At 59.5% G+C, this 21,684-nt stretch overlaps 1 protein-coding gene across 1 annotated transcript in view; it reads right to left on the minus strand.

Moving 5' to 3' along the window:
• RAB26 (RAB26, member RAS oncogene family) overlaps positions 1-20,882 on the minus strand; it is a 29,905-nt gene extending 9,023 nt beyond the window's left edge. The window contains exons 1-2 of the mRNA XM_035563476.1: positions 20,673-20,882; positions 18,141-18,251 (exon numbers count right to left, since the gene is read on the minus strand). Of these exons, the coding sequence (XP_035419369.1) occupies positions 18,141-18,251; positions 20,673-20,882 (321 nt within the window). The remainder of the gene's footprint in view (positions 1-18,140; positions 18,252-20,672) is intronic.
• Between the last annotated feature and the right edge of the window lie 802 nt (positions 20,883-21,684).

Genomic DNA, 21,684 nt, shown 5'->3' on the forward strand with positions numbered 1-21,684 from the left:
CAATGCCATACTCATATCCCTTAAAAGGCACAGCTGGGTTTTTTAACGAACAATAAGCAGCCAAAGACAAAAGACAACATGTTTCAATGTACCGAAACACAAACTACGCTGCCGGCCCTGAATGCAGGGAGGAGACGTGTTGGATTGCTTGGGGTTTGTTCTTAACCTTGCGCAGTTTAATATAATGGAGGTAATACTCGCAACAGGCCACCCGCTGCGCAGAAGCAGGCAGGAAAGCCATCCACGCAGCTCAGCTCTGCTGTCACTCTGTGATTTCAGGAGAGCCGTTCGTACGCGTCCCTTTCACAGGGCTTGGACAGAGTTATTAAAACGTTTTCTAGTGGGAGTAACAGTGGAATGCGTGGAGTGCCTTTGTTGGAGGAACAAGCTGCTTGTAAGTTAAATAAATAGTCCTCGGGATGTCAGATAAATAAAGTTGGAACCTTGCAGACGCAGGGGCAATGAAATTACCAAGTGCAGATTACTTCAGTTAGGGGCCGCGTTAGCCACACGCCAACAGCCCCGCTGGCTGCCCCCGCAGTCCCACCTCGGTGACCACGGCACAAACTCTGCCTTTTGGAAGCAGAGAGGAGGGGAGGAAGGCGCCCGCTGGCGGAACAAAACCCCGCTGCTCCCCCAAACCCCGCTGCTCTCGGGACGCTTCGTTCACAGCTGCTGTTTGGGGACTTCCCCAGCACAGGAGGGCAGCGGGGTGGGGAAACACAAACCCAGGGTGAGCAGCCGCACGCACAGCCCTGTCCTGGCTTGTCCTGCTCTTGGCCTCTGCAGCTTTTCCACACATTAGCTCATTAATTAAAGCCTTAAAGATTAAATTGGATACATGGATTAACTCGCTTCACAATTAAACTGACAAATCACAAGCTGCTTGCTGAAACCCTCTGACAGCGGGGAATAGAAACTAGCTCTGGCTCCCTGGCACCCCGAGGGCTGCTGACTCGAATGACAACCCCGCCACAGCGTCCCCCTCTGCGCACACCCGGGTGGCACAGCACAGCTGCCTGTAGAGGGCTGGGAAGAGAAAACCCCGGGGCACAGGGACCCGGCAGCTCCCCGGAGAGCCCCGCGCCCCCTCCCCGTGCCAGGGGCTGTGGCTGTGCCCACCCTGCTGCTGGGGGGTCATCCACAGGGGCAGGCAGGGGCTGGCCCCCACCACACTGCCACACTGTCATCTCCACATCTAAGCTAGAACAGGGAAAAAAAAGAAAAAAAAAAAAAAACACCAAATATCATTAGTGCGCTCTGAAGGCAGCAGCATCCCACCCGCCTGCACCCGCGCCAATAACCGGGAGGGCGAGTTCCTGCGGAAGGGGGAAACAATTGCATTAGAGAGCATACATCAAACCCGACCACTGACGGCCGGGGCACTCGCCGAGTTAATTAGCGGCGGTAATGGCTGAGCTGCGGGCTGCAGGGCTGCCAGGGCCGCCACACGGCCAGCTCCGTTACGGCCAGGGCCGGCTGCGCTGCCAGGGCTTTGGTGTGCCAGCCGCGGCCGCGTGTGGGGTCCGGCCGGGCTCGTGCCAAGGAGACACCCACGCCGAGGAGAGGCCCCAAATCCGCTCTGCAGAGCCCCGGGGAGCCCCTGCCCCAGCCGCTCCCCCCACAGCACCGCCAGCACAGGCACCCCGCAGCGGGGCAGGGACGCTGCTGTGACGGGGCCGTAGCAGACAGACAAACACACGCCGCCCCCGAGAGCGGCGATGAAAATGGATTAAGGATCGATGTGGAAATCCGCCCAAAGCAGCAGGACACTGCATTCAATTTGCTCATTAAAACCCTGGAATTTTCCCCCCCGACGTGCGTGTGCCGCTGCCAGCGAGCCGGTGCTGGGTGCTCAGCATCTTCTCCAGCCCCAGCAGCCTCAAGGAGACTCCACGGAGATGGGAGCGTGGCACAGATCTCCAGAAGGCACCAGGGAATGGGAAGTGCCAGCAGGTGGGACGGGGGCTTTGTCCCCGAGCACGGCTGTGTCCGAGGCTGCTGCAGCATGCCAGGCCTCCAGCAAAAGCTGCTCAGGCCTCTTGGTTGAGAAACTGCTCTGACAGCAACTGATTTAAAAAACCCCTGTTGTGTCCGATGGGGTAACGACCAAGAAGAGAGCAGGAGGCCAATACTGCACGAGGAACTGCACTTCTGAAATCGAGATCCATTAAGAGAGATAAATTGGAACCAGGAACAAATATTTAAGTTTCAGCAACCGCAAACAGACACCAGAGCAGCACGAGCACTGCTGAGCTCTTATCTTCCCTCGCACAAGCTCTCAGAGCATGTGGTGCCGGGCTGCTGTCCCTGTCCCGGTGTCGCAGAGGAGCGCAGGATTTCGTCCTGTGCGTGCAGCCAACGCATCCAGCACGCCTCGTCTGGATGGGGAGAGCAAACAGCGAGCCCAGCAGCTGCAGCTTAGGGATGAGCATTTGAGGAGCCCGTGCCATGCAGCAGAGGAGGCAAAGCAGCCCCACGCTGCACCCGAGCCTGCACGAACCTGCTGGGAAGCCGGAGAGCACGGCAGGATGCAGGCAGACAAGTGCAGTGTGGTGCTGGGCAGGTGGTGGCCACCAGGCTGTGCCACTGCCAGTCCCGTGCCCGAGCGTCCCCGCAGCCCTGGCACATCCCCCGGGGAGGCCAGGACACCAGGGCAGTCACCAGGCCCCCGCAGCAGTGGCCTCCGCAGCGTCCCATAAATCTTCTGCTCGGAGAGCAAGCCCGGCCATTTGTCTGCCAGGACAGGCGATCAGTCTCCTCAGCGGCACCGTGCGCATGCACTCTGCTGCTAAAATTGGAAACTTCTGCCTTTTTTTCCCCCAGGACTCACACACCGTGTGCAGCAGAGCCAGCCTGCTCAGCCCCGCTGCCGAGGTCCTTTCCAAAACGGTACCAGGCCAGCACTCGCTCCCCAGCCGGGCGCAGACCCCGCCATCAGCACACGAACTCGGCACCTCGCCACAGACAGCGCTGGGGCTGTCCCTCGCTGCCTGCCATCTGCCCTGCCCAGCAGCTGCCACCCCTGAGGGTCACCCCGCACACCAGACCCCGCTCAGGGCAGGACCCGCACCGCGGGCAGGGCTCAGCACCACCCCGCAAACAGCCCCGGGTGCCGTTTGCAGCCCAAGGAGCAGGAGCCCGACTGCCCGTCTTCTCAAGAGCCACGTTCGCTACATTAAAGCCCAATTAACATCTGCCTGGCTGCCGGCCCTGCAGGAGATAAGAGTCAATCCTCTTTTTAAAGCAGATACACTGAAGAATTACTGACTTATCTTCTATTCACATCAGTCTGCACATAAAAGGTTTTTCTGGCAAGAAGGAGAGAGCCGTGTCTTAGGGACAGATTAGGGGTGAGAGGATCTGTTTAGGATCATGTATTTTAAAAGAAAACGCTGCTCTGCTCCTCAGCATCTCCCTTGGGAGCCGTGCCTGGCAGAGGCGGCCCCAGGGAAGGAGCAGCCCCAGTTCGGTGCCCCAGTGTCCCCAGAGCTCTCCCTTCTGAGCCTGGGCTGCTCCACTGAACAGGAAAGTCTGCGCCTCTGGGTCACACAGGATGGTCAAGGGAATGGCTCGCCAAAAGAGAAACGGGAAGAAGAGACTTGTTTATTGCCCTAAAAAATGTGCAGGAGAGGATCTGCTGCAGAAGTCCCAGAGCCCAGAACTGCTCAGACCCAGCCCAGCCCTGCAGAGACCACCGAGAAGCAGAAGCCCGCAGAACGCCGCAGCGCGTCCCGGCGCTGGTGCCGAGGTGCTGGACGGGTCCTGGGAGCAGGCGGAACCCACGGCCACATCCTCCTCCCACCGTGGGGACGCTGCGTGGTGGCTCCCCCGTCCCAGCTGCATTGCTCAGCCCTTCCACTTTATAATCGGAGAGAGATTTTTACAAATATCCATGCTTACTTCTAAACCAGGCAGTCTTGGAAACAAAGGGGGCAGAAATGGCTCACACAGCTCTGTGCCAATACTGAGAATAAGTAACGTGGTGCTCAACAAACAGATTTGTCTTCATTTTCTTCACCGAGGACATACCATGCGGCAAAGCAGAACAGGAATCTTTACAGCACATTTATTGTGGTATCAGTTCTCCCATGCAGCGTACACAGTGCCTGTCAATGCTACAAGAATGAAAAATGGGTCATCAATTAGTGCTGTACAGGGAATTGTTTACTCTGCTCCTGGGGGAAAATAAAACCTTGCATTGGTTTTTATGCCAGAGAAGCCAATCCTTGTCAGAAATGGTCTGCTTTGTTCAGGGTTTCCGTTACACCAGCCTGGGGTGGGGCAGGAGACAGCAAGAGCCCCAGGATGAGCCCTGCGACCGCCTGCACCTTCGCCGCCTGCCAGCCTCATGGCTCACACTGCTCCCTCCCGGGAGCCTCCCCTGCCTGTCCCATGGGGCTGGGCCACCCAGACAGCCCCGGGTACAGCAGACGGAGCCGTTCCCCCAGAGCACGGCACCTCTGCGTCCAGCTCTCTGAAGCTTTCATCACCAATTCCAACCACAACTGGGAAGCAAGGGGCTGGCCGAGGCCCTGCGAGCACCCGCTGCCGCAGAGCATCCTCCCCGCTCCCCCGGCTATACCCCAGGCTGAGCACCCAGCACACGCGGCTCCCACGGGCACATCTCCGTCCCCTGATCCTGACCCAGCCCTGCCCCAGCTGGGGTCCCAGTCCCGGCAGTCACACTGCAGCACCCGTCTCACACCCAGCCTTTTGGTCAGCCTGCTCTGCCCCCGGTGCGATCTCTGCTCCAGAGACGTAACTTTCCCCAGCGCAGGGAACTGGCTTTGCCTGAACAAAGATGCCCCTGAGAAAGGCTCCCAGGCTGTGGCCACCGCGACTCACCTGTGCAGCGCGGTGTGCAATTAGCTGTAGCTGTAATTACAGCCTGAGGCACAGCCAGGCGGCAGACAGGCTTCTTCCTATCGGTAGGCTGGCACCTAAACGGATGGAAACTTGCCTGAAGTTTCAGAAATCACTTTGCAATCCAATTTAAAAAAAAATCAGGTCTGAATATCCAGCAGCAAACATCCCGGCAGCATCTGGCAGTAACAGAAGATCTTCTGCAGACAGCACTGCAAGCAGCATTATTAAATAGCACTTCTCCTCCCTAAAAAAACAGACCTGACAAACCAATCTTTATCGCATCCATGCACAAATGCACACATCCTTCACCTGCAGCTGCAACACCAGGCAGCTCTCGAAAGCCATGCTTGTCCTAAGCAGGAACCTGGAACCCTTCAAAGGAAGGATTTAGGGAAAAGAGAACAACTAACTTACTATAATCCATTTCTCTGAAGTTCATACAAGTCCACTGAGACACTGGGAACGGCCTGTATCAGGTCTCGGCGCTTCACTGAAGCCCCAGCCCACTTCTGCTGCGTCCCACAGCTGGGCGCAGGGAGCAGCGGGGGCTGAAGCACGGCGAGTGCCAGCGCCCTCCCCACAGGGCAAACCCCTCCTCAGCAGCTTGCTTCACCACAGGCACCAGCACCGCCGCTGTGCTCCCGGGCCGCCCGCCTGCAGAGCCAGCAGAACCAGCCCAAAACAACCCAGCACAGACCAGGAGATGAACCAAGACCGAGATAAATGCTGCCTCTGCCCTGGGCATGCCTCCACCCACCGCCGGGGCCGCAGCTCCAAGCCACTCGCGGATGGCACAGGGAAGAAGTCACAGAAAGACGAATCCTCGTGAGCGCTAACGCGGAGCACAGCACCGCCGCCAAGGCACTGTTAACGGCAGCTCTGGCTTTGATCTTTGAGAAGGGTTTCTGCTCTCTAGCGATAGCTCCAGCTCTTGCGTTTGTATTGCCATCAGAGCCCACTCCTCACAAGGATTCAACATTGCAGAAAGCCCCTTGGAGCAGCAGTGCCGCTGCCCGCCCAGCTCGCTCCCACCTGCTCCCGACTGGGACCTGACCGAGAAGAGCCCCCGAGCATCCCACGGAGGGGGGCCAGGAGGCACCGGGGGGCCAGAGCCTCGCTGCACGGCCCAGCCCCACACCCACAGCCATGCAGGAAACCGCAGCCCAACAGAGGTGTTGGTGCAGCACCCACCGAGGTGCCGCAGAAGCGCTGGGCTGCGGCCCTGCCCGGCTGTCCCATCGCCCCCCCTTCACAGCTCTGCAGCCCGAGGCCCCTCGCGCACCCTGCGAGTGCAGCCACAGCTCCCGAGCACCCCGGGCGTGCTTCAGACACAGAACTGCGGCTGCCCGAGCACGGGCTCGGAAACGAGCACAAGCTGCAGCCTCTGGCCAGAAGGAAACAGAAAACACAATCGTGCGATGCAAAACAGCAATGTGATCAAAACCAGGCTCCTTCCCCCGCCTGGGCACGAGGTTCAGAGCCAGCAGGCTCTCCGCAGCCTCTTCCTCAGACCTATCTTTGGCATCTCAGAACACCTCGGCAGCAATTAATAGCGATAACGCCGTCTGCCAGGCACGGGCGCACGGAGCCGCCCTGGCCACGCCGAGCAGGGGCCGAGCTGCGCTGCAGCGTCTGCACGGGGAGAGCAGCCGGAGCGCTTCCCCAGGCACCCACAGCCAGCAGCTCCCAGGTTTGGTCCTGTCCTTCCCTCGGCTCCTGCTCCCCCTTTGCTGGATTTACTTTCAGTGCCAGCACTCAGCACCTTGTGAGCAAAGGAGACTGGCAATCCTCCCTAAGAAAAAGTTGTCATCTGCAGGCAAAAAAATCCCCAACCAACCTTAAAACATGGCTCATTGCTGGCAAACTCCTGTTGTAAGTACAGATGTCCCCCAGCAGAAGTCAGATGAACATTTCCAGAAAACAGCAGCAAACACGGCCCCACTGTGGGCTCCACGCACGCATCCAACCCTCAGCACCAGCGCCCAGCCAGGGGACTGCGAGGTGCCGAGGAATCGCAGCACACCGGGCACGCCACCGCAGTGCGCTGCCAGAACAGTGCCCCGTCAGTGAATCGGTTTTCCCTAAAAGCAGCAGGTGCTGAAAATGCCCAAATCCAGCACCACTGGCCTCAGCACCAGGGCAGTGCCAGGGGACACCCGGCCAGCCGGGCTCTGCTCCAGAGAACAGGTGTCTGCAAACCTTTCACAGAAGTGAACCAAAACCCACACGTAGGCACCTTGGCTTTTTTGCCCTCCCAGGAACAGCCCCTGGGAAGCCCGAGCGCAGCCGACAGCTCAGGCTGCAGCTGGGGTCTCTGGGGGGTTCCTGCACCCGCTGCCCTCCCAGCACACCAGGTCCCGCGGGGCCACGAACGAACTGAGCTGTTAGCAGCAATTTGACCTCACGCGTGTAATTATTCAGGAGGGAAAAACACATATGCTGTGCATTGACGCCTGCTCGGGAACAAAGTTATTTTAAGCATTGTCAAGCACTTCTCACATTAATTCATGCACATTAATACACGCAGCAAGTTAATGCATTTAAGAAAGACCTGCCTGAACTGACACCCCACAGAAAACGAGTCGAGGTCTGCTGCCGTGACCAGACCTCGTGAAGCCCGTGCCCCACCCCAACACCAAGGGGTGCCCATGGGGACGTGCCGTGGCAACGTCCCGTGGGGACACACCACTGCCCGCCCTGCTCCCAAGCACTGCAGCAGGGAAGCAATGCCCGGCCCCGCTCCGGTCCCACCACAACACGGCCACGTTTCGCAGTAAACTGTGCCTGGCGCCGGGTGCTGAGCGCTGGGGCACCCTGGCACATCCGAGTTAGGAGGTGGCAAGGAGCAGCCCCCACCGTGTCCCAGCTCTGTGCACGAGCAGAGCAGCCACCCGAGCTGCTCCGGGTTGGCTTCAGGCCACGTGCGCCTTGGCACTTGGAGGAGAAAGAGAAGCCCACTCATCTGAAACTTGTGATGTGTGATCTCCCGGGAACGCTTCTCTTCAATCGGCTTTCAGAAACCATTGACTCACACGAGCCCGAACAAGCCCACACCAGAGCCAGAGGCTTGAGATGCCTTCAAAACTGCAAAGCTGCTCCCCCAGCGCCTCTCCACCTGCAGACCCACGCTGGCTGCCCAGCTGAGCCACAGCCATGCGGGCAACACAGCATGGCACGGCACGGCACGGCACGGCACGGCAGACTCACTCGCATCCCCGCCAGCTCAGCAGAGCTGCCAGCCCTTTCCTGAGGCTGGCACCGCTCGGGGCTGCGTGGGCTGGCCAGCACCACTGCCAAAACCCACGCTCTGCTCTAAAAAGGGATGCTGTGAGTAGCAGCAATCCCTCGGCACTTCCGCCGCGGCGCAGAGCGCGCAGCGAGCGGGGCTGCGTGCGCACCGGGGAGCCCGCGCGAGCTTCTCAGACATCAGGGCAGGAGGTGAGCGCCCGGCACTCTGGGGCAGGGCAGGACCACGGCTGAGTCCCATGGCCATGACCCAGGAGCACTGGGCAGATGGGTGGATGGACGCCCTGCCGGAGAGCACCCCAGCACTGCCGACGTACCAGCGGCAGCTCCTTCCCACCAACGGCTGCGGCTCTCAGCCGCTGGCACGACGGCAAGGAAGCAAGCCCTGGCAGCTCAGACCCAACGCTCAGCGCTGCCATCTGAGTGGCTGAGCAAGGTCTTTGCCAGCAGGGTCTGCGTGCCCCAAAGTGGGCCTGGGTCCCCCTCGCACCCTCCCCTGCCTGGGTTTGAAGGGAAAAAGAAGCACGACTAGGCGTTGATTTAAGGTTCAGAGCAGAGCCGATGCCAACGGCTCTCCCTGGCAGGAGGGGAACCGGGAGCCGAGCTCGGCTGATCCCAAAGGCTCATCGGTGTCAGGGAGGGGCAGGAGCAGCAGCGGGACGGCTGGCACTGGGTGCAGCGTGGGCAGAGCCCCCCAGGAGGAGAACCGCCTGGCACATATGGACTGAAAAGCAACCAGCGATCGCTAATAACAAGGCTCGTGCCACAAAATGGTGCGCGTTACACAAGCTCCTCACTTGGAGCAGCCATCAGAGAGCCCGCTGGCGAGAGGGGAGGGCGGCGGAGCGGTTTCCATAGAGACACCCGCGTAAGCAAAGCTGGAAAAGCAAAAGCCTCCATTTCCCAAATGTGTCACTTGGGCATAGGAACATCATGGCTTGACAGGCAGGAGGAAAACATCCTGAGACGCGCTCAGGCACCCGGGTTTAACCGGGGCTTGCGAGGGTCAGGCTCGCCGCAAGCAAACGGCTTCTCGGCATCCAACCCATGCAGGACCGGGTGCAGAAATGCAGCTGAGCTTGGATTCCGCCCATTTAACAGCTTTGACTAAATTAAAAAAAAAAGAGAGGCAAAATGAAACACAGTCTTGCCAGATGTTCACAACAGGACCAGTTGCATCCTAACAGATGCTGCCAGCCTTGTGACCACTGGAAAAAGGGAAAAAGAGCTTTGCCACTGCTGAGCCATGTGTGGGCAGTGTTTCCCCTCCCCTCGCCCAGACCCACCACCTCTAACACTGACATCCCACCAGGGTGAAGCCCCCTTGGCTCCCCATCACGTTTCTCCTTGTCCTTGGACCACCATGGACCAGGGCAATGTGCACCACCCTCTAAAGCTGAAGGAGCAGGAGCTCCTGACACGTATTAGTTACGACTGGGGAAAAATATTTTTTCCTATGCAGGCATAAATATGAAATATTTGCCGTTGCTTCTGAGAGGCTCTGCAATCCTTCAAGGTAATGATTTGGTGCTTAGCCAGGATTAAAAATACTTTATGCCCCTGTTAGACAAACAAAGCCACATGAATTACACTGCTGCTCTGGAGATCACTTACAGGGCGAGCACCAGAGCTCCATCTCTCTCGGATGGAGCCGACGGCAGCGCACGGGGCAGCACCAACGGCTCCGCAACGCCCGCGCTGCGCCAAGCCAGTCCCGTGCTCCCAGGGCAGGCAGGGACGTCCCCATCGTGCCACCAGAGCTGTCCCGGGCAGGTAACCCCACCGGCCCCCTTCCCATCCTCCTCCTCAGGGCTCTCCACCAGCGACCGCCCCGGGCCCCCTGCCCGTTGCATCCCTTGCTCCCCTAGGACGACGCCAACACAATATTTAGCTTCCTCGTGGCGAAGGCGCTGCAGGTAAACAAGCGCTTGATCTTTAAATTCCCCATTACCATAGAAACCAGCGGCCCCCCCACCGCCAGCCAAGGACGAGTGGACAATTGCTCAGACACGCAACACGCTGCCAGCTCCTTCCCTCCACAAACATGGCTCCGATGCTCTTGGATTTTTATTATTTATTCTATTTTTTTTTTTAACCAAAGGGAGACGATCGCTCGTGAGCACAGCCTATTCCGAGCCGCGGAGCATAACACACACCAGGCGCGGGCTGATCGGAGCCCTTCCAACCATCGCAGGGCCACGTCTAACTTCACGGCTTGTACCCGACTTTCAGGTGAGAGGATGTCGGGAACCCTTGCCTTGGTGCTGGGCAGGACCCAAAGCTCAACCACCGACCTGCATTTCCTAAACCCAGTCCCTCCTTGGGGCAGGGGGATGAGTTCTGGAGTCAAACTGCTCTGGCCATGGCCTCAGCACCCACCGCAGCCCCCCAGGGGTGGCAGCAATGCCCCAGCACCCTGCCCGGTGCCCACTGCAGCCGAAACGAAGCCCCTGCCCCCCGAGCACAGACCCAGCACCGGCTGCTGCGACCCCGAGGGGAGAGACAGGACCCAGGCGAGCTCCGCTGCGCCCCGCTCTCCCCGAGGCATATTTATTTAGAAACGTGCTGAAGCCTGCTGGGGGCAAATAATTAATCAGCGGTACCGAGTGAGTCAGCAGCTCAGGGGAGAGGCAGCGGGGGCTCACACGTGCAGGTTTCAGGGCTGCAGCCCACGCTGTCCCCACGACGCTCGGTGCGGGGCAGGGGCTGCGCACAGACCCTGCTGCCCGGGGCAGTACCGGCGCCCTGGACCCCACTCCCAGCAGCTCAGCACCCACCATTCCCACGGCCTGAACACAGTGCCCTGAGTGGGGACCTGCAGGGCTGAGCGAGGCGAGCGCCACGGGGCAGGGATGTCCCTGAGCCCCCATCACAGGGCCGGCGCTGCAGGACAGACACCCCAAGGCCCTGCCTCCCACGGGCCTGGCTGCCCTCCTGCTGCTTTCAAAGAAAAACTCGGTTCTGCACAGCTGAGTTCAATATTTTATCACCAATGAAAGATGAAAGCGAAGTTAAGCCAAAATTATTCCATTAAATATTCAAACCGTTTAGACTTGCTCTGGCCCCACTGAAATGCGTTACTGGCCGTACCGCACTCCATCACAGCCCCAAGCCCTGCGAGCGGACCCAGCACAAAGCCCAGCTCTGTGCTGAGCACCAAGTGATGCTCCAGCCCAGCTCAGAGCCCCTCACGCCCCAAACACAGGGGACAATTTCACACTGTGCCCCCCAGAGGGACGCAGACCCCCTGGCAGGCCGGCAGGGCACTGATCCACGCTCCCCCTCCCCTCCAAAGCAAACCCGCGGCACCACTGTTGGCTGATACAGGTGCAAGATTTCACAGCTGGATTAGGCCCCAAGTCCAGTCTGGGCTGTAGGAGAGCCCCTCGTGTGCTGAGACCGGGGCAGGCACCCTCACACCACTGCACAAACTGCGTAGGAGTCATCTTAAACAGGCTCTGGGTCTCCAGGCCACTCCAGATGCTCATTTAAAGAGCGACTCAAGCACTTTTCTGCTTTGAAGACATTCATCTTACTTCTTTTTGCCTTCCCCAAGGCAGGAATTGAGTCTGCTGTCCACTGGGATTACTGACAGCACGCGGGTATCTGCGCTTTACTGGTGTGCTGCAGAATCAGAGCACGCTGAGGAGGTTTATTATTTTTCAAATGCAAGAGCCAAAGAAACATGAATAAAATACTAGCAGATGTGAGAAGAGGGTGCAGCCCGCCACGGGCTCTGCTCTCAGCATCTCTTGGCAACTGAGCCCCTGCATGCAAATGACAGGCTTCGCCATTCATGTGATCAGGAGCAGACTGCACGGCTGTGTCCCTCTGCAAGGGAAGAGAGCAGCAGCTGAAAGCAAAGCAGGGCTCGGCTGCACGGAAAAAAGGCTTTTTGCTCCCCAGAGAGCCTGGCCTGGGAGCAGGAACCAGCAGCAGCTGCAAAAGCTGTCGTCCTAGGAATCAGACACTAAATAAATCGATAAAATAAAGGTGGGCTCCCATGAACAGACCAAGCCCTGCAGGCACCAGTCCTGCAGGCCCCAGCTCACCTGGATTTGGGCAGCACCTGGTCCCTACGGCCCCGGCACCACATCTGCCCCCTGAAACCCAGCAGACAGGGTGGGAAGCACCACAGGAGAGCTCCTCTGGGCAAACGTAGCTCGGCTTTCCTTACAGCAACAAATGCAAAAGTATAAAATCAGCTACTGGCTCCTATTAAAATTCATGCAGTAATAAGAAATGCAGAACCAGCCAATTTCAGACAAAGAGCTGCTGGAGAAGTGCTCCCAGCACAGATGTGGGGCTCCCTCCCCAGCACGGCACCACCACAAGGAGGGCACCAAGTGCCCGGCCCAGGCGACACCAAGGTGCCCTTCCCAGGGCAAGGCCACCACCCTGCAGGAACACGGGGCTGAGGATGCCCCCTCTGTCCTTGCACTCCTGCCCACGGCCCCTTGGACCAACGGAGCCCACCTCTCATCCCCTACACGTGGCCACCCTGCGTAGCAAAGCTTACACACGGAAGAGACCAAGTGCTCTGCTTGATGCCCAGCACCCTTTCCTCTGACATTCAGGACTGATTTTGCATTGAAAGACATGCTGGAATTAATTTATTTCCATTCCTTTCTTCTGGCCTAAGCAGATCCCCTCCCACCTTTTCCAGACTGATCCATCTGGAAATTAGCCCTGCTGATGCTCGGTGCCAACCGCTGAGATAAAAGCCAGCCCTCGGCTCGCAGGCGGCTCTGGGTCACACCGGCCCCTCGACGGGAGGCACGAGGACAAGCACCGCTCCCGGCACCGCTGAGCACCGTCCCCAGGACCTGGGCACCTTCCCCCTGTGCAGGGCCCCGACCAGCTCGGGGCTGCTCATCCGTCTGCCTGCTCCCTCCCTCCGCATTCGCACGGAGACCGAGGGCCGGGCTGGCCACACCGAGACCGGGGCCAGCTTTGGTTTGCACACCCTGCCTCCCCGGAACAAGGCTCCCTGCCTCTCCTGCCACGCCGAGCTCACTGCCGTCAGCCAGGCAGCCGGCATCTGCTGCTGTTTGCCGACGGAAGGTGCACACACACGCTGCGAAAAATAAACAGAGATGCAACAAAGCTCTTCTGCAAAAATTCAAATTGTACACCGCTGGTTCCACCTCCAGAGCAGCGCAGGGCTGAATATAATCAAGAGTCCTTACAGCTCAGGGTCACCAGTGACAGCTTGTGTTATTTACAGTGCCCGGCAACTGTTCCAGCGGGCAGATTAACGGTGGCACAGCCAAGGCTGGAGCAAAGAGCGCTCCCTGCGCGGGCGCACCCGTGCCCCAAGCGTGCGGGGGACGCTGCGGGTCTCCCACAGAGCAGCAACACGCAGAAATACCTCCTGTGCCAGCTGGTGCCCGCTGCTGTAAGCCAGAGTCTTACTTCAGAGAAGTACTCTCTGTGCACTGCTGCCTGCTCGGGAAAGCCCCAGGTTGCGCTGAAGCACGAGGTCGTGGCACCAGGTCGGCTCCCCGCTCCTCCCGCAGCACCAAAAGGTGCTGTGAGCCCACAGGATGCTTATTTGCTCCCTCTGCTTGGGAGAGCAGAGCAGGAGCGACGCCACCACACACCTCAGGGAAAGGAAGAAAAGCAAAGCTCTTCCTTACAGCCTCGCCAGGCTGATGGACACAGAAACCATCTCCCCAGCTAACGCAAAGAAACTCGTTAGCACCTCTTCCCAGAGAAAAGGCTCAACTTTAATTTTTCCCTTAATATTCTTCTCCCTTCAGGTCCAATTAGTGCAAAAACCTTCACTCGCCCGGCTCAGCACAGTTCGGGGCCAAGCATGGGCAGCGAGTGCCGGGGCAGAGCCCAGCCCGCGGGCAGGGGGCACGGCGGGGCGGCACGCTGTCCCCATGCTGCTTTCTCTGGCAAAACGCTCCAAGTTAGCTGCTACCAGACAGAAGTATTTGTTGTGCAGCTTCAATTTCTGCCAAGGTTTCTGCCACATTCCCAAAATTACAGCAAAACGTAGCTCCTACAGCACTACCAGGAAAATTGGGATTCACACCTCTGACTTACAGAGCGGCTCACTTCCAGGAGCCCTTTCTCCCTGAAATTCCTAAAACACGAACTGAGAAAAGGGCAGGCTCTGGGCAAGAGGAGCCGCAGAGCTGCCAGCCTGGGGGCTTTGGGACCACTGGGGGTTTTCAGGGCACAGCCAAGTCCTGGGTGGTTTCAGCTGGGGACAGCTGTGGGGGGGACCCTGGGGAGCTCCCACAGCTCCTAGGGAGGACGCGGAGGGAGACCAGTGCTCGGCACAGCCCTGGCAGCACGGCCATGGCTCACGGGAGGGAATAATTGAGCATCCCATTGTCTAGCAAGGGCTGGAAACCCCGAAGCTGATGCTGTTGGAGACAGGTGTTTGTTTACCCCAGTGCATTTCCCAACCCACGTGCCAAAGGGAGGAGCTGAAAGCAGGCGGTGGTGGGACAGGAACACCGTGGGGGGGGGGGGGGGGGGATGTCACAGCTGCCCTGGGGAGCCAGAGCCCCTGCACGGACCTGCAGACACACCAAAACCCCATGGAGGAAACACCCGGCTTGTGCATGTGCTCCTTCTCCAGGGGAGAGAGGCTGGGGAGCCCCAAACTCCATTCGGGGTGGGAAGGGAGCAGCGATGCCCGGATGGAAGAAGTGATGACAAAAGGCAGAGATCTTGGCTCTGCCCCAGCTCCACCACATACGGCAGCGGTCGCAGCCTGGTTCTGACCCCAGCAGCTCCCACCACTGCCCAAACCCTCTGCCAGGTCCTGCCACCACCCGGCACAGCTCCGGCACTGCCCAGCTGAAGGAGAGGGCTGGCTGTCTCCCGACGGGCTAAAGATGCTCCCAGAATAAAACTGATTTTAACAGGATGGAAAGCCGAAGGACTGGGAATCTCCAAAGCCAGAAGCTAATAGGTACCATTTTGATGCATTTTTTCCCTAATACCAACATCTTTAATTCCCTAGTATACTTGGAAAATGAAACACTAATGTTTAGATCAACATCCTTTTTTTGTTTAAGAGACAATTATAAACAAACCACAAAATGTGAGAGATTCTCTGTAACATAAAACAGTAGGAGGGAAAAAAACCTAGGGGGCCATTAGGAATTGTAAAGCCCGATTAATTTTAAATGGATTTCTCCTCACCCACATTTGCTCGGGCCGACATCATCCATTAGCCAGAGCTCGGTGCGCACCTAATGCCTGGACGCCCTCGACTGCCAGCAGCTGTCCTCGAGCCCGCTGGGTGCCCAGGAGATTGGGGCATGACCAAGCGGGCACCTGGAACCCCACAGGGACCAGCCGGCATCGAAGAGGACCAGGGACTGTCCCAGAACCGATGGCAGGAGCGGGGCAGCCGCATCCCCACGACATCTCCAGGCAGCTCCCCCAAACCAGCTGCCCTGGCCAAGCAAGGTCGTGCGTGCACAGGAGCACAGCTGCTGCCTGCTGCGGCCTTGGGGAGCTCTCAGCACCACCGGCACGGCTCGGTGACTGCCACGAGCCCTGTGGAACCGTGGCTGTGCCCGCAGGGGAGCTCAGCACCTCCCGACACGGGCTAGGACCAGCGGCCACAACCCCCCTGCCCGTTGGCACAAGTGGGCTCCATTGCTTCAGCCAGAAAACCCAGCTCCTAATTCCGGGATTTCAGAGAAAGGGAGATGCGATGTGACAGCTTTGTTATTAGAAAGACAAAAATTAAAAACAAAAAGTGCTCTTGCAGCAGAAGCCTCCGGTGTTATCACCCCAGAGCTTCCTCTGCATTGTAATGCAAACCGCGAGGGGGGCACAATTACGCAGTGCTTGCAAACAGGATTATCTTAATAGAAACGGAGATGTGTAATCAAAAAACTATTTCCATGTCTCCAAAAAATTGAGTATCTTACAAAGATGATAATAATGAATTTTAGGGCATAAACACGATCTTCCTCGCTGTATAATCTGCCCATTTCAAGCCCATGTACGTCTAGCAGCTCTATTACAGAAGTAAATTAACCCTAATTTGATTGCTTCTCAGTAGCAGTCATTTCAGCACTCTAATCAATAAGTCACAAGATTTTAAGACTGCCCTTGGTATCAATCACTGCGATCAGTAATAAAATGCTTTTCCTTTTAAGAACACCTGAAATACGGTGTAATTACCTTTGGATAAAATTATGGACTCCAATTCACCAACTCTACTGAGCCACCGCAGCTCAGCCAGCCGTAACCCGCAGCGTCGCTCTGCACCGAGCACTGGTTTGCAGGAAAAGCGCCGCTTTATTTCTGAAAGGCTTTCCGAGCATCGCCTCATCTCTTTACCTTGTCACTGTGCTCCCAAGTTATTGTTCGCGCTGGCAAAATAGCGAGTTACAAGAGACACCAATCTCACAGAAATCCTCCAAGAAAGGGAGATCTGAGATACTGCCGAGAAGAGTCCGGAGGGAAAGATCTGGAGGCGTTAGGAGGAAAGCAGGCGCTTCCTGCGGGATGAATCGGAAAGCCCCCGCTCACACCTGGGTACAAAGGCCACAGCAGACACTGACAGGGTTACACCTCCGCCTGGGGTCACAGGCACGGCAGTACCCGACACTTTTATCTGCACTCAGGACAAGATCCGTGCAAGTCCTGAAGTGCTGCCTGCTGAGGAAAGGCAGTCGGGAGGATGTGGCACAACCCTGACACGCAGCATTTCCACCAGCACCCCACCGCACCTGCCCAGCACCACCGCGGTGTGGAAACAGAGCCAAAGGCACGGCACAGTGGCACAGGCAGCCTCTGCTCCCACGGGAGTGAGCAGCCTGGGGTCGTCTGTGGCACTGACCGAGACACCACCCATCCCACGCTGCTGCAGAGGAGCAGGCAGGGGCCAGGAAGCAGCACGCAGCATCCCGCAGGGCCCTGGAGCAGCCCCAGTCCCCTGGCTGCTCCATGTGGCCGCAGCCCATTAACCTCCCTTCGGGCTGGCCAGGTTTGCATGCCCGTTTCCAGGTCCCTCGTTACACAGAATTCCCCACCAGAGAGCGCAGCCTGTCCCGGCAGGGCAGGGACCTGCAGCACAGCTCCCTCCTCAGAGGAGGCTGCGGCCCCAGTCGGGTGTCTGGGGGCTGCGAGCTCGTGCTTTCAGGGGAAGCAGATGGTTGGGGAAACAGCCGCAAGGCACAGGGAGTTGTCAGGCACCAGGTATCAACCAGGGCACCCAAAGGTAACGGCACTGGAAAAAACTGCCTCAGTTATGGAACGGCACAGCAGCACACCTGCTCCAAAACTTTCCTTCGCACAGATCCCCACCTGAATCACCTCCCCTCCCTCCCACTGCGCACATCTTCCCCAGCCCGGACAGCTCTGGGATGTTCCCGCATGGCAAAGGAGGCTCTGTGCAAACAAGGGCACTGCCCTCAGGATCTGGGCCCCAACTCCAGCTTTCATACAACCAGAAAAGAGGAAATGAGGTGCCTCCCCTTCTGCCTCCCTGCCCATCCAGCAGCTTCCAGCTGATCTTGCCAGTGCCACACGGCTCTGGTGTGTCACCGTCGGTGATCCCAAGGGTCACCTGGCACCAGCAGCGAGGTGCCCCTGTCACCATCAAAACCGTTCTTACAGAGCACCGAGCTCCTGCACTGCGCCCCGTGCCAGCACCAACAAGGTTTGCTCTGGAGATTGTGTTTTGTGTCAGTTTGGTTTTGGTTTATAGTTGTTTTTAAAACAATGAAACTGATTTAGGGAAATATTTTAGCTGGGCAGATGTTCAGGCCCAAACAGTTATTCTCACACAAATCGTCCTCAGGGCACGGCAGCGCCGAGCAGAGGACGCGCTCCCCGTCCTTGTGCAGAGCAGTAATTAAAACGCCGCTGCGCTGCTGCAGTCATCAGATGGCTCCTGGGCCCGACGCAGCCCCGAGGTGCCCTGCCTGCCGCTGACACGGGACTCGGCATGAGGAGTTTTAAGCAGCTGGAGCAACGTTTTGGTATCCCTCTGCAAGGACGGTCGCTAACCTGGCAAATCCCAGCTGCTGCTGACTTACCCTGAAGTCGATCCCAACGGTGGAAATGAAGCTGCCCGCCAGGAAGGCGCCGTCTTTGAAGCGCACCAGCAAGCAGGTTTTGCCGACCCCCGAGTCGCCCACCAGCATAACCTGCGAGGGAGGAAGGGAGGAGCGGGTTAGGCACCATTTCCAGCCCCTCCACAGCAATTTCCCATCTCCATCCCAAAAGCCACATCCCAGGGGCAAGCAGCGGACCCTTATCCCTGATGGGGAGCCCCAGGAATAACAAGAACCCCACCCAAAAGTCACATCCCCGGACCCAGGGGAGGGCAGGGAGCTGCAGCCAGTGCAGTGCACCAGCAGCAAGCCCCCGTGCAGCAGCATCACTAGTGTTCCCTGTACCGCGCACGTCCCTGAGCGCCGGCACAACTCAAGACACCTTCCCCCAACCAGTATGAGCAGACTTCCCACAGGGAATCACCCCGTAAAAACCAAACGCACTGTGTGTGGGAAAGCCAGGCTGTGACCCACAGCTGCAGGGCCCCATTCTGCCCCGCAGCCCTGCAGAACTCCCCCACACAGGGCTGTGGGAGGGGCCCCGAGCATGATGCCAGCCCCAGACCTGTGCCTGTCCCCCTGTGAGCTCCTTGCCCAGGACCAGCACAGCTCCATGGCCACCCTCGGTCCTCAGCGATGCCGAGGGAGCAGCTCCCAGTGCCGCCTGTGCCCCCCAGCGCCTGCCCTGCCACAGGAAACCAAGGCAAGGCAGAAACTGCTCCCTAACACAGCTCCAATCCTGAGTCCTCTGCTCCCCGTGGGTGCCGACCCCATCCCTCAGAGCAGGCTGACAGCTTCTCACCGTGGAGAAACCCCGGGCTGCACAACCAAGCTGCATTCACAGCTTCTGCACCCCCTCCCATCGGCACAGCTTCGCGCGTCCGTGGCACGGTTCCAACTCTCTGAGCCCGACTGCCATTATCCTTTCAGAAGTCGTTAGCCCATGAATGAATTTAAATGGTTTTAACTCAGGCGCTGCCCTGGGTCAAACCAAGCCCACGCAGCAGCAGCAGCCACTGCCATGGACTCCGCAGGTGTAGCCCATTTGGGGGCTCGTTTTTGGCTCCCTCCCCACAGTGCACGGCCCCTGCAGCAGGTGTCCGGTGGGATCCCCCCGTGCAGCCCCGCTCTGAGCTCTGGCACAAGGTCAGGGAAACCAAGACATGTATGTATGTGAGTCCAACCAATGGTGGGGAAAAAGTCATTTTTTAGTACAAAATAGTAGTACTGATATTTTTTTTTAACTTTCCAGATACCTGCCTTGGAGCAGATCCACCCCTAAAGCCCACTGCTCCCCGCTCAGCACCGCTCAAGCCTCCCTCAGGGGCAGGCAGCAGTGCCTGGGGCCAGGCTCATGCCAACAGCTTGGCCATCAGGATCCGGCCCCGTGCCATGCATTGGGCTGTTTTCTGTGGCAGAGCTCAGGAGAGGGATAAGGGAAAGTTTATTGGATTGGTCTTTCACCAAACACAACACGGTCTGTCAGTGTTTGAGAAACACCCAGACCGATACCGGGGGATTTGCTACTGGCACCTTCAGGTTTCTTTGAGACCCCAGCCAGGCCTGGCAAGAGGCGAGCTCAGGGAGCCCAGGGCCAGCATCGATGCAGAATGACTCCATTTCAGAGAAGCTGTTGAACTGTTACTGCAGCTGTACCGGAGACCACCTGCCTACTAAATCAGCCAAATCCACTTCTCAAAAACCCATCACCTCCTACTCCATATCCCAGATCTTAACACACTATGGCCATGCTGACGGCCCCAGGCACCGAGCTCTCTGGCACATCATGCCAAGGCTTGGACCTTGCCATAGCAAACACTGTCTTCCTCGCAGCTTAATCCCCCACGCTCGGTTATGAAGATCTGTGCTAGAATTGCAGTCAGATGGGTTGCACTGAATTGCAGCCTCAGCCAAAATTGGTAAGAGAGCTCCAAGATGGGCTTGCAGCAGGTCGTATGATGGAGGGGGGTGCAAATACATTTGATCTGTGAGTTGCCAGAATCTCAAGCAGCAAGAAGAAGCCATCTGAGCCCTTAAGAGAAAGCATAAGCTGGAGACATTTCAACGGCAGCCAGAGCAGATTCGATGCGATTCAAGGAATACCGTCACCCCGGCTTATAACCTGCCTTTTTTTAACGCTGTTAGAGAGGAAGCAGAAGGGTACAGTCACTAAGCTGAGCCAAAAGCCTTTTAGCACCACTTGCAAAAGTTCGGCAGCAGCCGCGGTGCGGGGGGACGTGCTCGCAGCCCGCCACGCCGAAGCCCGGGCGCCCCGGGCAGGGGGGGGAGCGCCGCCGAGGCACCCTGCGGGGCCGGGAAAAAGGAGGAGAAGGAGACAGCGGCGGCCCCGGAGGAGCGGGGGCTCGCCGGGGGGCTCGGAGGGGGCGTCCCCCGCCCGCCCCGTCCCCGGGGAACTTGTCGGGCTGCCGCACGGGGCTGCCCCGGCCGCTCCGCTCCGCACCCCCCCGGTCGCTCCCCGCGCCCCCCGGCCGTGCCCCCCCCGGCCCCCCTCACCTTGAAGGCGAGGTCGTAGAACTCGCCGCTGCTGCTCAGCGAGGGCCGCCCGGGCGCCGCGCCGCCGTTGCGGGGCAGCTCGGGGGCGGGCGCGGGGCTCCGGGGGGGGGCGGCGGCGGCGGCGCGGCCGGGCCCCTGGGCGGCGGGGGGCAGCGCGGCCGAGGGCGCGGCGCCGCCGCCCTTGCTCCGAGCCGCTTTCTTCCGCGACATGCCGCGGCCGGGCGCTGAGGGCGCGGGGCTGTGCCGCCGCCGCTGCCTCCCCGGCCCGGCGCGGCTCGGCACGGCCCGGCCCGGCACGGCCCCGCTGCCAATGGCAGCGCCGCGGGGGCGGTGGCGGGGGCCGGGCCCGCTCCGCTCCGCTCCGCCCCGGCCGCGCTCCGCGGGGCGCCCGCGGCCGCGCTCCGGTGCGCGCAGAGCCGTGCCGTGCCGTGCCGTGCCGAGCCGAGCCGAGCCGCGCAAAGCCGTGCCGAGCTGTGCAAAGCCGTGCCGTGCAAAGCCGTGCCGAGCCCTGCTGTGCTGAGCCGAGCCGAGCCGAGCCGAGCTTTGCAGAGCCGCGCCAAGCTGTGCCAAACCGAGCCGCGCCGAGCCGCGCCGCGCCGAGCCGAGCCGTACGGGAGGGGAGCGGGGTGAGGCGGCCCCAGCCCCGCGTGGGGACCGGCGCTGGGGCAGCAGCGCAGCGAGCCCCGAGCGGTGCCCGGTGCCCCCCCGCGATGCCCAGCAGGGGCTGAGCGCGGCCCCCGGCAGGGCTGGGCTGGGCTGGGCTGGGGGCCGCTCCCCAGCATCCCCCCCCCGTCCCTCAGCAGGCGCAGAGCCGGCCGCAGGTGGGCATTTGGATGAGGCAGGCACGGACCGGCCGCCGCGGGCGGCTCCCGTGCGGGAGCTTTGGGGTGCGAGAGCGGACGCGGAGCGGGGCAGGGGCTGGCACAGCACGGCCCGGGGGGCGCACGGGGCGCAGGGGGGCCGCGGCACGGGCCGAGGCCGGCAGGAGCTGCTGCTTCTGGGGGGGACTTGC

The sequence above is a fragment of the Cygnus atratus genome, chromosome 15 (assembly GCF_013377495.2).
Source record: "Cygnus atratus isolate AKBS03 ecotype Queensland, Australia chromosome 15, CAtr_DNAZoo_HiC_assembly, whole genome shotgun sequence".
NCBI lineage: Eukaryota > Metazoa > Chordata > Aves > Anseriformes > Anatidae > Cygnus > Cygnus atratus.